The sequence below is a fragment of the Lacerta agilis genome, chromosome 12 (genome assembly GCF_009819535.1).
Source record: "Lacerta agilis isolate rLacAgi1 chromosome 12, rLacAgi1.pri, whole genome shotgun sequence".
Taxonomy (NCBI): Eukaryota; Metazoa; Chordata; class Lepidosauria; order Squamata; family Lacertidae; genus Lacerta; species Lacerta agilis.
Genome location: NC_046323.1, coordinates 6,294,920 through 6,309,337, shown reverse-complemented (window position 1 = coordinate 6,309,337; position 14,418 = coordinate 6,294,920). Strand labels below are relative to the sequence as shown.

The window sequence follows — 14,418 nt, the reverse complement described above, 5'->3', positions numbered from 1 at the left end:
TTAACAGAAGTTTTCATCCAAATGTCAGATAAGCAAAAAGAATTACTTCTTAGCAAGAGTGCTCAAACTCTACATGTGAAAGATCAGGAACAATCCTGAGGTTTGTGTAGTTCCTTCCCCAGGTTTAGAAACTAAGGACTGTAACCTTTCAGGCTACAGTAGCTATTTCACAAAGTTGGTCTTGATATTTACATCTGAACCAGGAGCAAATGTCTCATACAGAGCTAGAGAGGATGAGAACTAATACTGCCTATTATGTTAATATGGAGTCTGCTTTCTGGCTTTGAGAATGTTTTAAACCAAGTGTTCCATTATACAAGATGCAGAAAGGAAATCAAAACATTTAGAATTTGACTACAACTTAACCATTATGAAACTGTGAAACGTTCATCTATTCTCCTTAAGAGGATGCTAACAGTTGTAGTTACACTCATAGTAAGACAGCTCTTTTGAGTTTTGTTTTGTTTTCTTGACTGGTAATTTGAAACTGCAATAGTTTCAAAAATAATTTCTAAAGTATCCATCTAATTGCTTCTCAAACACTGCCATCTAGGGGATGGATGGAACTGGAAGGAATTTTTTTATTTTTTTTTATTTTGTCATGATTTAAAAGTAGTTCTAAAATACATGTGTCAGTATTAAAATTGTTAATAATTTTGAATTATAGTGCATATGTTATGTTTGCTGTTCAATCAGTAGTGGTATCTGTGGTGTTTCTTGTGTTTGTTTTTGAAATCTTCTATATTTGATCCCAGCCAACGGGATGCCACATAGTTTATGGACAGAATGGTGATGCAACACACTTGGATCACTTTGCAATGATGTGTAAATAATGAAAAACCCAAGTAAGGCCAATCTTTAGTGTGAAACTTCCCCTTCTCCATTTTGGGTTAGCTTTATTTTACATATACTAGAGAGGAAGTATGGAGCAGCTCATCTCTGTAAACTATTGAGTTACCAGAGTCAACAAAGCATACAAAGATCCATAGAGGGCACAATTTACTCCTGATTTCACAGACTTTCCATTCTCTCAGAGAAACAAACAAAAAACCTTAAAGCTGCTTACATTTTTAAACAAGTGATCAAAAAAGAGTAAAAAAGCACACAAGTGAAACTATCAACATAATACACAGCTACAGATTATTGCAGAGAAATGCACTGCCAACCAGGGCTTTTTTCCTTCCGACAGCAGCTTTTCATGTTTCATGGTAGGTACCATGCTGCCAGAATTGGTGGAAATGAAAAGCCAGCACATGCATGCAAAAAAAGCACTTTGGTTCCTGGCCCCCATCTGCTACGTTATTCACCATGGCCACTGGTTTCCACTGCAAATGACTTTTTATGAGAAAAGCTGCTATTCAATTGAAATTTTGAAATTTAAGCTACACTTTAAAAATTCTATCAGCAATTATTCATGCTTTGAAACTGTTTAACCACTTCAGCTACTCAAGCTTTCACATATGCCTGAAGCATCCAGTCAATTGCAATCAATTACACAAATACAAGCAAAGGAAATTGTTTAAACTGCAAAATGTTAGAAGCTAAATGTAGCTTTAGACATATACCCAGGAAATGGAAGGTGCTACTTTTTACGCACCACACGCGGGTGGCGCTCTGGTCTAAACCACTGAGCCTAGGGCTTGCCGATCGGAAGGTCGGCGGTTCGAATCCCCGCGACGGGGTGAGCTCCTGTTGCTCGGTCCCAGCTCCTGCCAACCTAGCAGTTTGAAAGCACATCAAAGTGCAAGTAGATAAATAGGTACCGCTCTGGCGGGAAGGTAAACGGCGTTTGCGTGCACTGCTCTGGTTTCGCCAGAAGTGGCTTAGTCATGCTCGCCACATGACCCGGGAAAACTGTCTGCAGACAAACGTCGGCTCCCTTGGCCAATAAAGCGAGATGAATGCCGCAACCCCAGAGTTGTTCACGACTGGACTTAAATGTCACGGGTCCTTTACCTTTACCTTTTTACTCTGGGAAGACGCTCATGCCTTCAGAACACATATGCAAAGACATGCATAGATTCAACCAAGAACTGATATTCTGTTAGTTAAAGTTCAAATTTACCAGGTAAAAAGGAAAAGAAAGAACTCAACTTTTGGTGACATGACAGCATCCTGACTCACGATTCAGAAGCAACAGTCTCCGAAGATTGTATCATCATTGTGATCCCAAGCATACCTTTAGCATGTATAAGGGTTGCTTCTGACATAGCTTTTCAATGTAACATAAATAAGCACATTTATATCTTGTGACCAGCTTTTGGAGTTTTGCCAATGTTAAACTGGCACACTTCCTACAAAGGATTGAAGCTATTCAAAATCAATACTTCAGAACTATACTTAAGGTGCCGAATGATATTCCAGTAACCTTGTGCCTTCATATTCACACAACTTTGGACCACATCCAGCAGTATATGTACGTTAACTTGAGTTCTGATATAATTAAGTTTGCAGGGCAGGGTCAAACAGCCTAAATTAAGAATGTGATGCAGACTGAACTGCATTTAGAGGCAGAATAAATATTCCCTAACACAACAAAATCTGTTCTTGTTCTATTATCCTGCCGCATTACCTTTGCTATGTTTTTCAAACAGCAAGCTACAAAAATTCAGTCCAGATTTCAAGAAAGTAAAACTTTTGCTTCGGTCTCATAAAAAGGGAGATTTAAAAGAAAGGGGGGAATTGCTAGGAGATAAGATTAGAACAAACATCTTAAAGCTCAGTTAAATTGAGGCTCAATGTAATACATTATGATCAGAAACAACAGTAATGTGAACATTTTGAGCTGAAGCAGAACATCCCAAAATTGTCAAGATGGTATCATAATGAATTTAGAAATGTTCAGTGTGTGCTCTTTTATTCTTATCTGATCCTGAAGTAACTAGGAAACCACTGTCCTGCAAAAATGAATTTTAAGAATCGTACACAATCAAGTTTCAGTTGTAATCTATCACATCAGTATCCCTAGATCATTTGGCTCTTAGTGTGCAGAACTCCACATAAAATGCAGTGTGCTGTATATTTAAAAATACAAAAATCGATAGTAACTTTCAACGTATCAGCTTTTCTTCTTGTGCACCTTACCTTAGGTATGTGCCATACAGGAAGAATATTGACACCATTAATCCATTCAGAAGAAATATCATAGTCACGTAAAAAGAAGCAGGATCTCCCAACCCTACAGAACAAACAAGTATTATTAAAACTATATAATGCAACAGTAAAGACAACCTACAAGGAAAAAAGCATTTCAGAAAGCCAAATATGTTCTCCCCTCAGAAAAAAGATGATCTTTGTGATGGCAGTTGGAACACCAGAAGCTTTAGTATGAACATCTTCTGCAGTATGGAAGCATAGAGGAGCAAAGAGCAAAAATTATTTAGATAATTCACTATCACATCAGTTAATAAAAATAAATTATAAACTGACTTTAATTTTTCCCTGTTTTTTGTCTATTTTTGGTCTTACATGAACAAGTCGTCAACTCAACATGATGATAAAGAATATTTATGTATTTGTAAAAATGTTTATATATGGCTAATTCATTTGAAAGAATAAAAGCAGTTTACAACTATACAAAAAAACCCATAAAATAAAAACCATGTACAAAGTTCAAATCAGACATCAATTAACTGTTGTGGAAAGATATATATTCTTAATTGCCTGCACAGACCTGGCAGAATAGAAAAGTCAGCAGGTGTTTAAAAGTTGAAACAAAAGATGTCTGCTGTCATAAATTAAGCCCAGGAACTGAGACTATTTTCTCCACTGTCATTAGTTGCAAGACATATTTGTCAATACCCATGTATCTAACTTTTTATGACTGCGGTTGTAAAACAATACAAGGACGACAAAAAGGATGCAATTGTGTAACAGTTAGGCATGATGCACACCTAATTTGTAAAAACAAATCCGTAAGACCATACATTTTGTTATTTCCATCTAGGAGATTGCAAATTGGCAGCCTGATATAAAAAGAAAACAGACTGAGATCCAGAAGCATTTATTATTGCAAGGAATCAAATGTATGAGTGTTGTGGCTGCTAATTGAAAGTATCCAATCACCGCAAATGCACTATTTCCTGCCATCCTAACAGCAGTTAAGACTGAGTAAGAAGCAGGAGAAAGGTCCATGAATTTACAGAAATATAGCAACCAGCTACTAATCTTTCTCCTACCCTCCTAGCTATCCTAGCTTTCAGTCTGTTGCTGAGATACTGGTGCCATCCTCATTATTTTGAGATGAATGTTTATGCTTCATCAGTCATACTGATGAGTGGGGTGAATTTGCCACATACTCCCTGTTTCTTGGTGATATAGAGAATAGCCAAGACACAATGTGCTGTTAAGATTGAAGGTTTCCAAACCGATATAAAAACTACAGATGGCGTTTTCATCTAACAAGTTTACAAAACCTGAAAAAGCACACATGCCCTTCAGTATCTTTAAAAAGCCACTTGAAGATTTTTTTGTAATATAGTAAATTATTTATTGCAATTTATTTTTGTAATTTAGTAAATTATTTATTGCAAGCTAAAATCAGTCCACAGATGTAGCAAACACCTCAGTTTTTTTTTCACCTACACAAAGGAGGCTTTGTAAACCTTCCTCTGGCGTTTCATATGCCATCTTGCACAACATCCAATAATGAACAAAGAACAAGCAACACTTGCCTTCACAGCTCTCAACAGGACTGAGGTCTCCTCCTCTATGCACTGTCCAACATTGCTTTGTCCGAATACCCATCACATTCATCGTTTCTGTGTATAATCGGTACCAAAAGCCTACAACAACCTGTGCAGAAAATAGGATTTAGAATTTCAAAAGAATTTTTTATCCTGATGATTAAAAGAAGCTTATCTGTTGCTATTCAGCAATATCTGTCTGGTTTAAGATGTTTTTTGTTCCAGGATACTACATTTGACCTCTTACAACATTACTTATGAGATGGAAGCTCAAACTACAGAGCCAATAATCTTGTACCACAAAGCATACTCATACAGCCTTCTCCAGGTTTTATGTTAAGGATTGAACCAGCTGTTGCACTGGATATGCACCTGGCACTAAAATAACCACAGTGTATTTATCCCCCTCCTGCAACTAGCAAGTAGTTTTACCTACGCCCTGACATCAAAATGTGAACTCCACTGGCTGTCCATTTGTTTCTGAGCCCATGCAAGGTACTAATTGTGACCAGTGCCCAAGGGATGGCCATCCATGCTAGTGCCTTCTCAGAGGTGGTGCCCTCATTTTGGCACTCTGTGCTTCTGGAGCTGTATCATGTGTCATCAATTTTTCAGTTGCATCCTATTACAGTATTAAAGATGCACCTCTCTCTTCACTCAGGTATTCAGGCTCTCTTGGTCAACACATCTGGAGACTCAAGTATTTTGACCTGTGGCACAGTCTACAGAGCAGGTACAGAACCTATGGGCTTCCAGATGTTACTGGACTCCAACTCCCATTAGTCCTAGCCAGCAGGGTCAGGGGTGATGGGAATTAGAATCCAACAAGATATGTTACATGACTATAATTAGATATAACACTCAGTAATTGAACAGCAGCATTCTTACAAAAAGCATTTTTAAAAGTGTAAAAACTAGAATAAAACAACCTAAAACAAACCTACACACACACACACACACACACACACACACACATATATATATATATATATATATATATATATATATATATATAATCCAACTCAAAGAACAATGCTGTCCAGGGTTGTAACGACTGCGGAGAGAATAATTGGGTGCACTCTTCCCACCTTGGATCAAATCTATGCCTCCAGGTACCATAAGAAAGCTGCAGAGATAGTGAGTGCAGTATAGTGCACACCCCAGAAATGATCTCTTTCAGCTTCTGCCTTCTGGAAGAAGGTACAGGGTCATAAAGATCAGGACTAGCCGCCTGAGAAACAGTTTCTATCCCAAAGCAATTTTGGTTTTAAACGCAGTATAAGGCAGTCTCTAAGGGAGTATCTGTAATTAGTTATGGGGCATCCGAGTTTTTAGGGGGCTAACCAGGTGTAGATTATTCAATTTCGTTGTTCTGTATGGGACAATGACAATAAAGATTATCGTATCGTACCGTATTGTATCGTAACCTCATTCCAGTAAAAGATAAACAGGAAATTAAGATCTAAAAGCCTGGGAGACCAACGTTTTTGCCTGGCACATAAAAACAAATGGTGATGGTGCCATCCATGTCTCACTTGGGAGAGTTTTCCATAATGGGGAGCCACCATTGAGGAGGCCTGTTGCTGTCTTGCCTTTTAAGTAAAGGTGTTTAATTCTGCACAAAAAGTATCATTTATTTCAACAGGATTTATGCATACAACCACGTAATGGAATTAAAGCCAAAATGTAAGAAGTGCCTTACCTCTGGATAGACATTAAATCGTTTCAATGTGTTGATTACAAGAGGATATTCAGTTAGCCTGTCATTCATAATCGTCCAGACTCCACTCAAAAAGGATGGTGCCTCAGTGATGGTCTTGAAATAAGAATAATAGAGACCCTAAAGAGAATATATATATTAAGATGAAATTAATTAGCAGGAACCTTCACATTGTATTCTTCTCTTACAGCAACAGAGGCCAATAAATTACAGCTATTGATTTAAGTACCAATGAATCAACTTAACCTTTTTAAAACTACACCTAAACTGCTGTAACTGAGCGAAAACAGAACACCCCAGTCAAAGCTTTCCCATAATATGGTTTGGAAAGCAAAATTTCCTAACTGGCTTGTGGCACTCTTGCACTATGCTGGATTGTAATTAGTCTATTCAAAAAAGTCCAAATCACTGCAGACCATCAATGAACAATTAAATGCAATGAACTGATTTTAAACATATATTGGGCATATAATGCGTTTCATTGACAGAAAACATAGAGGTTGTTACATGCAGTACTAATTCAGTTAACTGTGGTTTTAATTACAAGTAAGCAACGTCAGTTGCAAAATTCTCCAACACTAGAAAGGCTGCATTCAGAAGTCATAATAAACTATGGTTGGTTGCTATTTCTCCTTTACATCAGCAGGTGTGGCAGTGGGTTGTGCTAGACAGGTGTCTGGCCTCAATGATGGACTGGATGAGATCCAATAAACTGTAGCTCAGTCCAGGGAAGACTGAGGTACAGTTACTGGGTGCTTCCTTTAACTGAGTAAGTGTGGTTCAACCTATTCTGGCTATACTCATCATGAGATACCCAGGAAAGATAGAGTATTTTTTATGTATGCCACAACAGCAGCTAGAATTTTGATCGCTAAAAACTGGAAAGGTGAAGAGCTTCCAACGGTAGAAGATTGGCAGATGAAGTTAATTGAGTATATGGAACTCGCAGAACTGACCGCGAAGCTCCGAGACCAGAGGGAGGAGAAGGTGCAAGAAGAGTGGAAGAAATTTAAAGACTATATGAAACAACGTGAAAAGTTGGACATTTGAAGTGAAATCAGTGTATATAATAGGCGACAGCTAAACAATGTTAGGTGAAAATAAGTTGAAAGAAGTTAAGAATTTGTTTTAAATTAGAAGTTATGGTTATGAATAAGTTGATAGAGATAAGATAAGATAAGATGTTATTTCAAGATTAAGAATAATGGTGAATGATTGTTAAAATAGTTACAAAGTTACTAAAGTAAATTAGAATTGAACGCAGAAGAGAGAATGGAGGAAGTCCCTTAAATAAGATTTGAAATAAGATTATAATAAGTAGATTGATGTATTTTTGTTTTTTGTAGGGTGAGAGGTATGTATTAGTTTTTATTTGATTGTTATTTGTATTATGTGTTGTGTTTGTTTTTGTATGTAGAATGTATGTTTTTATTTGTTGTTTTTGTGGAGATACCAATAAATTTTATCAACCTATTCTGGCTATACTCTATGTCAGTGTTTTTCAACCTTTTTTGGGCAAAGGCACACTTGTTTCATGAAAAAAATCACGAGGCACACCACCATTAGAAAATGTTAAAAAAATTAACTCTGTGCCTATATTGACTATATATAAAGTAATTTTTCAATTTTTCCCACGGCACACCAGGCAACATCTCGCGGCACACTAGTGTGCCGCGGAACAGTGGTTGAAAAACACTGCTCTATGTAAAGGAGCAGGTGTAAAGTTTGGGGATATTTCTAGCTCTACTTGAGGCACAAGCGGCTTCGGTGTAGTGGAGCACCTTCCATCAGCTTCAGCTGATGGCCCAATAGCAACCCTATCTAGACAGGGATAGCCTAGTTTCTTTTGTCTATGCTCTGGTAACCTCTAAGTCAGCTTAGTGCAATGCATTATATGTGGGGTTGCTTTTGAAGACAATTCAAAAACTGCAGCTGGTGCAGAATTCAGTGGCCACATTTGTTGACTGGAAGCAGGAGGTTTGAGCATATAATGCCAAACCTGGACCAACTACATTAGCTGCCAATTAGTTTCTGAGCTCAATTCAAAATACTGGTTTTGACCTATAAAGCCATATGACTCAAGACCCCGATACCTTAGGGATCACATCTCCCCACATGAACCTTGAAGGAGATGTGGAGAGTGACAACATGAGATCAAGTCTTCTCAGCGGCAGTTGTCCAGAGAGATGTGCCTAGTACCAACACTAGCAACCTTTAGGCATCAGGTGAGCATGTTCCTATCTACCCAGTCTCTGACATTAATCTTTAGATGGGTGGGGTAGGATATGCCCTTTTATATTCTTAAAGGATGGGCACTGCTTGTTAATACAACAGTGATATATTTTATACTTCGTACTGTATGTTTTCTTAAAAACTTGTAAAATGCTTTAAGACTATTTTTGCAAACAAGGTTCATTGAAACACGGCAGCTTCAAAAATGCAGTTTGAAGTTGGCTTATTTCAATATCCAGTTAAAAACTGCAATTCAAAGTTGGCTTATTTTTTTAAAAAAAAAACACACAGTCAGAATTTACTAAAGCTTGTTGGGACAGTGAAGTGAAAAGCTGCAGTTAAAAAAACAGAAGGGAAAGCTCCCAATCTTCTCCGAGCCATGCTGGAGAACAGGGTGGGAGTGGGGAGTGAATGAACCTAAAGGGAGGCTACGCTCATTGCTGCCACAGTTTAGTATGATGTCCAAACTCAGCCAAAAATAATTTGTAAGCAGTGTTTGCTTTCAAAAAATTGAAGACCAGAAATGTTGAATGAACATGACTAAATATAGAATTAAACATTCTAGGTAATTTGAGAGAATGAAAGAAGAACAAAAATTAAAATCTTATTTTATTAATACAGTAGGTTATCATACCAATATTTGGAATACCCATTTGATTCAGAAATCCACTTTCATGGCTGTTTTTTAAAAAATAATTCACAGGCAAGAATGTATACTATTTTAAACTACTATTACAGAAGTGGTAAGCATCCACGGCTGGCTTAAAAACGCATTTTGGGTAACGCCTTTAAAAACAGCAGTGTCACTTAAAGTACAGACGCTCTAACCATTTCGGTTCGAAAAGCCATTTCCCTTTCCAGGGTTGAAAGATGAGAAAAGTGACGGTCGTTTTCAAAGAGAGCTGTTATATGCCACCTAAACAAACAAAAAACAACAAAACTCAGAAATAAATCTGCAGCTTAAAGGAACTAGTATTAAGTTACAACAGCCTTGTAAATAAGATCACAAAAATAAAGTGCACTTTTTTATTAGCCTACACAGAGAGGATAGCAGATGAGGAACAGGGCAATACATCTGTCATCCCCTAGCCCACTCTGTAGGATGCAGAGGACCAGATTTCCCTAAGCAGAACCACATGGTTCCTTAAACCAGGGTTACAGTTGCCAAAACGGGGCCAGATGGCTCAAAAGTCGAATTTTACAATACAGCTTTTTAGTTCCTGAAATTCATTCTGGTTGTGCTGATAAAATATCACAGATTGAATTCTACAGTGTGTGAATTGCTAGTGTGTGAAAGCAAACAAGATCCAGGGATGCACCTCCAGATGATGGAGACCTCAGGTGCCATCCTGACACCTGGATGTCAGCCCACAAGTGGCCAATAGCCAGGTGCAAAATGCACCTAGCAAATTTCAGGCGCTGGATCCAGCACATGGCAGTTCATCAGGAAAGGGTCTAGCTTTCTGGACTTGGGAAATAAACCATCCCCCAAAGAGAAAAAAATATATAGCAGGAGAAAGTGTGTGCATGAAGAAGTGTCGGTAAACAAAAAAGGTTGGATAAAAAAGGATGAGAGATTGAAGCTCTGATTGCTTGTCCATATAAAAGGAGAGAGACAGGAAAACTGAAATACAGGAACTATTGCCTAAGGCATTAATAATATAACAAGACCACAATTTTAGGTGGACCTTGATGAAACACATATGCCTGCTAAGACCTTGTAACAGAGATAAACTTACCAGTGAAGAATTCCAGCAACGGCGGCTGTTTAAAACAAATCACAAAAAGGTAAGTTACTTCAATCTCCTGTTTTAAAAATCTTTAAAAAGTTACACCTAGTTCTCAGGGACAGCAATAGTACTGTACAACGCTTTCTTATTTTTAATGTATTTTAGATATATAACTGTACAAATGAGAGCATGACCCAGACCAACAGAGACTGAAGTCAAACTATTTGAATACTGGCTCGTCAGAAGGTAGCATCATGCTACTATGTCCAGAGAGCAATTTCATTACACTAGAAGCACAGAGACATGCACACTTAAACTATCAGTGTAACCTCTGCTATGTAGTATGAACAAATCAGAAAACAGTAGAGATTGAATCACCAGTACATGAAGCCTATGGCGAATTGTGCACATGCATCTTACTTTAAAATTAGGGCCGTCATTAGAATTGGGAAAATCTCAAGTATTTGGTCACTAGATGTCTGAAAATGTGAGGTCAACTCTAAGAATGAAGTTAAGTTTTATCTACAGTACTCAAACAGTGACAATATGCACCAAAGTAACAGTGACTCAATGCACCAAAGTAATCTACTAACATTGGCCTCTATCCAATTGTGTCCCCCCACTGACAGAACCCTCAATCCAGTGCAGTTTCCATTATTAAAAGGTAGTTTTGTGTGCAATTTTCAGTGACTCTCACTTCCTTATGCTGCCTCCTGTACTCTCCCAAGATCTACTCCAGAGAGTTGGGGACCCTTTAAAAGCATGCTAGGTGACATGAGGGACTGCAGAAAAAAAATCATTTTCTCTACCCTAGCTCACAGCAACCTCTAGCAGGCATGGCCAAACTTGGCCCTCCAGAGGTTTTGGGACTACAACTCCCATCATCCCTAGCTAACAGGACCAGTGGTCATGGATGGTGGGAATTGTAGTCCCAAAACATCTGGAGGGCCAAGTTTGGCCATGCCTGCATCTACTGGATCAAACGGCCTGCCAACACCAGAGGCACATAACTGGATACAACCCTCTGTCTTCATTAGAATCAAAAGCATATCAACAGCTGAGACTTAGCTTGCAATCCTGTATACACTTACCTAGAAGTAATTCCAACTGAACTCAGTAAGAGTTACTTCTGAGTAGAAATGGAGGACTGCATTGTTAAAAAACTATAATTTTAAACATATACTTCTTCCTACCCATTATAAGGGTAAGCCATATCTTGCTATCTGCTCTTGCGATGAAGACTTGTGTTTCATTCAGATAAGCTGTGTTAAAAAACAAAAGAGTTTCATTAGACTTTCTAATTGAACAAAGTTATTTCTTTAAAAGTTGTATTTCAACTTACAGCAGTTCACAAATTTGCTCTGGGCAAAAAGAGATGACTTTTACAAAGTTCTTTCATGTGCACTTTTTTGCATTTTTTCTTTTATTTGAATCTAGGGCTTTACACCACTACCACAGCAAGTGTCAATACTGAGTTACAACATGTATAGTCCTAATGAACCCGAATAACATTTTATTTAGTTTATGCATGATTATTAATACTTGGACTAAATGCAGCTCTAACTTCCCAATTCAAACAAATGCAGATCGTTAAATTCATGCTATTGGTTAAATTAAAAGCCTTAAAAGTTCTCTAGGTAATAAGCTTATTGCATGTGAAGACCAATCCTATGCATGCTTCCTCCTAAGCAAATACCAGTGAGGTTAGTGGGGTATACTCCTTAGAAAACACATGGGATTGCAGTTTTATGCCCTGTATTATATAGCATGTTGTCTGATGAAAGGACAAGTGTGCACAGTCCTTAAACAATACCGTAGTAATCCAGCAAAAGATATTATGTTACCTAAGGAAATAAAAAGCACGTTCTGCACTATTAAGGAAAGCTGTCAAACACGGCCATGTTTAGTTTACATCACAATTTAGGAGACAGGTTGATAGAACACAATCTACAGAGAAAAAAGTGCTGAAATCATAACAGCAGTACTTTTAAAAATCACAGGAACATGGAAAACAAAAGCCTAACTTATCCCCCCTCCCAAAAAAAAAACCCTCACAACCCTTTGCTTTAGCTCTATAAATGTAAACCCAGTACCACTGAAATTGATCACAAGGACTTTCATTAGGTTGCCAACCTTCCAAGTATCAGAGAAGCAAACTGAAGAAATGAAAGAGCCATAGAGGTTTTACTGGGTGTCTTGATTTAAAGGAACAATTTATCATCCCAACGAAAGGGTGATTTAGAGAGCAGCATCCCTAGTTGAAGTCAGGGTGATGTCCTCTGCCTTCTCGCTCATAAATTCTTGTCCCATCAGTATCTAAGGAGCCCTTCCCATTTTCACCCCTTCCAAGAACAAGCAGCAGGTTGCATCAGCTCCATTCCCATTCAATATATATATATAATGTATAGATATATAATAACCCGCTCTTTCATCAACCTGCAAGAAGGTGGCTCACAACACACAAATTCAATAATGACCAATCTACAATTAAAAACATCCAAAAGGGCAAGTGAAGCGACTTCTCGTCAAAAGGGGGCAAACCCGTGTCCCGTTGCGCGAATGCGCTCTTCCATCGCTCGTCTGTCCATTCATCTATTTCTAACTATCTTGACGACTCGCTGACTTCCATTCTGCCAACCTTATTTCTGAGCATAGACAGAAATTCCCCCCCCCAAAATGCCTCATTTTGTTACATGTTTGTATACCTCCTTCAACGTATTTTTAAAAAGTTTTTTTAAATGCATTTTTTAAAGGGGGGCGGAAACCAAATATTGCAAGCGAAACAACCCCACCCCCACCCCCACGAAGCAACCCTTGAACTCCCGTTAAATCCGAGGAAGGGGCTTGTTAACTCCGACCCTCCGCGCGTTCACGCGGAAGCGAATTCCGCCTCCGCCACATCACTTCGGGGGGGGGGGGAGAGAAACCCCGCTGGGCTCGCTTACTCCCGAGTAAGCCTGCCGGGAAGGGCCGGGCCCCCGTATTCCGCTGCACCCCCCCCCCCCGCCGCCGCCGCCGCCTCACCGCGCAGCCAGTCCTGGCACTCGCGGAGCCCTCGGGTGAGGCGCTCGCGCTGCTCCTCCGGGCGGGGGCTCCCGTTCTTGGCCGCCCTCCTGCCGCCGCCTCCCCGCTTCATGGCGCTCGACGCCCCGCCGGGGAGCTGCCTGCCCCAAGGCAGCTGGAGGCCGCGGGCGGCGGCGCCGGCCGGTCCTTTCTCGGCGTGGTCGAGGGTTCGGCTGGGGCTGCGGTCGGGCTCGCCCTCCTCCTCCGGGCGGGGGCTCCCGTCCTTGGCCGCCCTCCTGCCGGCGCCTCCCCGCTTTATCCCGCCGCGGAGCTGCCTGCCCCGAGGTTGCTGCTGGGGGCTGCGGTCGGGCTCGCCGGCTCCGCTCAGGGCCCGGACCCGCCTGTCTTCCTGAGGTAACGGGGGAGGGGGAGAAGGCGAAGGGGAAGTGCCGCCTCCTCCGCTGTCGCCGCCGGCTGAGGGGGGAGGCGCCTTCTTGGCCAAGCCTCGCCTCGGCCGGCCCATTCCCGGAGCGGAGCGGGGCGGGGCGGGACGACGAGGCCCGAGCGGGGGGAAGGCGGCGCGGGAGAGAAGCGGCTCCCTCGCAGCACGCGCGCTCCCGCGGCGAGGTAACGGCCGAGAGAAAAGACCCTCGCGCGCGCGCGCCCTGGCAACTGTCGGTCCGGGAGCGCGCGCCCGTCCCCGCCCCCTTCCCTCTCTCCTCCTGCAATTCCAGAGTTCGAAAGGGGGCTCCCCGAGGGTCATCTAGTCCAACCCCCTCTTCTCTCCCCCCCCACGTGGCCTCTTTGCACCAGCGGCGCCCCTAAAGGCACGAAGGGAAGAGGCCTCCTCTCTCCAAGGTCCCATCTCTTTGGATGCAGGGGTTTTCTTCTTTTAATTTGGCGATCGCTTGTGCAAGATTGTCTTCCATGAACACGGTCTTAACAGTGAGTCCGTAAGTGACTGTGGAGGCCAATTCTGGATCCACACGACCTCCCACAGTGGGAACATACGTTTCCGGGCAGGAGTTGATCACCCAAGGGTGCCTTC

General features: G+C 40.8%; 1 protein-coding gene across 2 annotated transcripts in view; it reads right to left on the bottom strand.

The window, feature by feature from the left end:
- DPY19L1 (dpy-19 like C-mannosyltransferase 1) overlaps positions 1 to 13,716 on the bottom strand; it is a 37,941-nt gene extending 24,225 nt beyond the window's left edge. Inside the window, exons 1-7 of one of the 2 annotated variants that reach the window (XM_033165084.1) lie at positions 13,392 to 13,716; positions 11,561 to 11,629; positions 10,377 to 10,401; positions 9,466 to 9,553; positions 6,388 to 6,525; positions 4,674 to 4,794; positions 3,085 to 3,178 (exon numbers count right to left, since the gene is read on the bottom strand). In XM_033165084.1, coding sequence (XP_033020975.1) covers positions 3,085 to 3,178; positions 4,674 to 4,794; positions 6,388 to 6,525; positions 9,466 to 9,553; positions 10,377 to 10,401; positions 11,561 to 11,629; positions 13,392 to 13,503 — 647 coding nt within the window. In that variant the 5' untranslated portion in view covers positions 13,504 to 13,716. The remainder of the gene's footprint in view (positions 1 to 3,084; positions 3,179 to 4,673; positions 4,795 to 6,387; positions 6,526 to 9,465; positions 9,554 to 10,376; positions 10,402 to 11,560; positions 11,630 to 13,391) is intronic. The other variant, XM_033165083.1, reaches the window with a different exon arrangement.
- Positions 13,717 to 14,418: the final 702 nt, after the last annotated feature.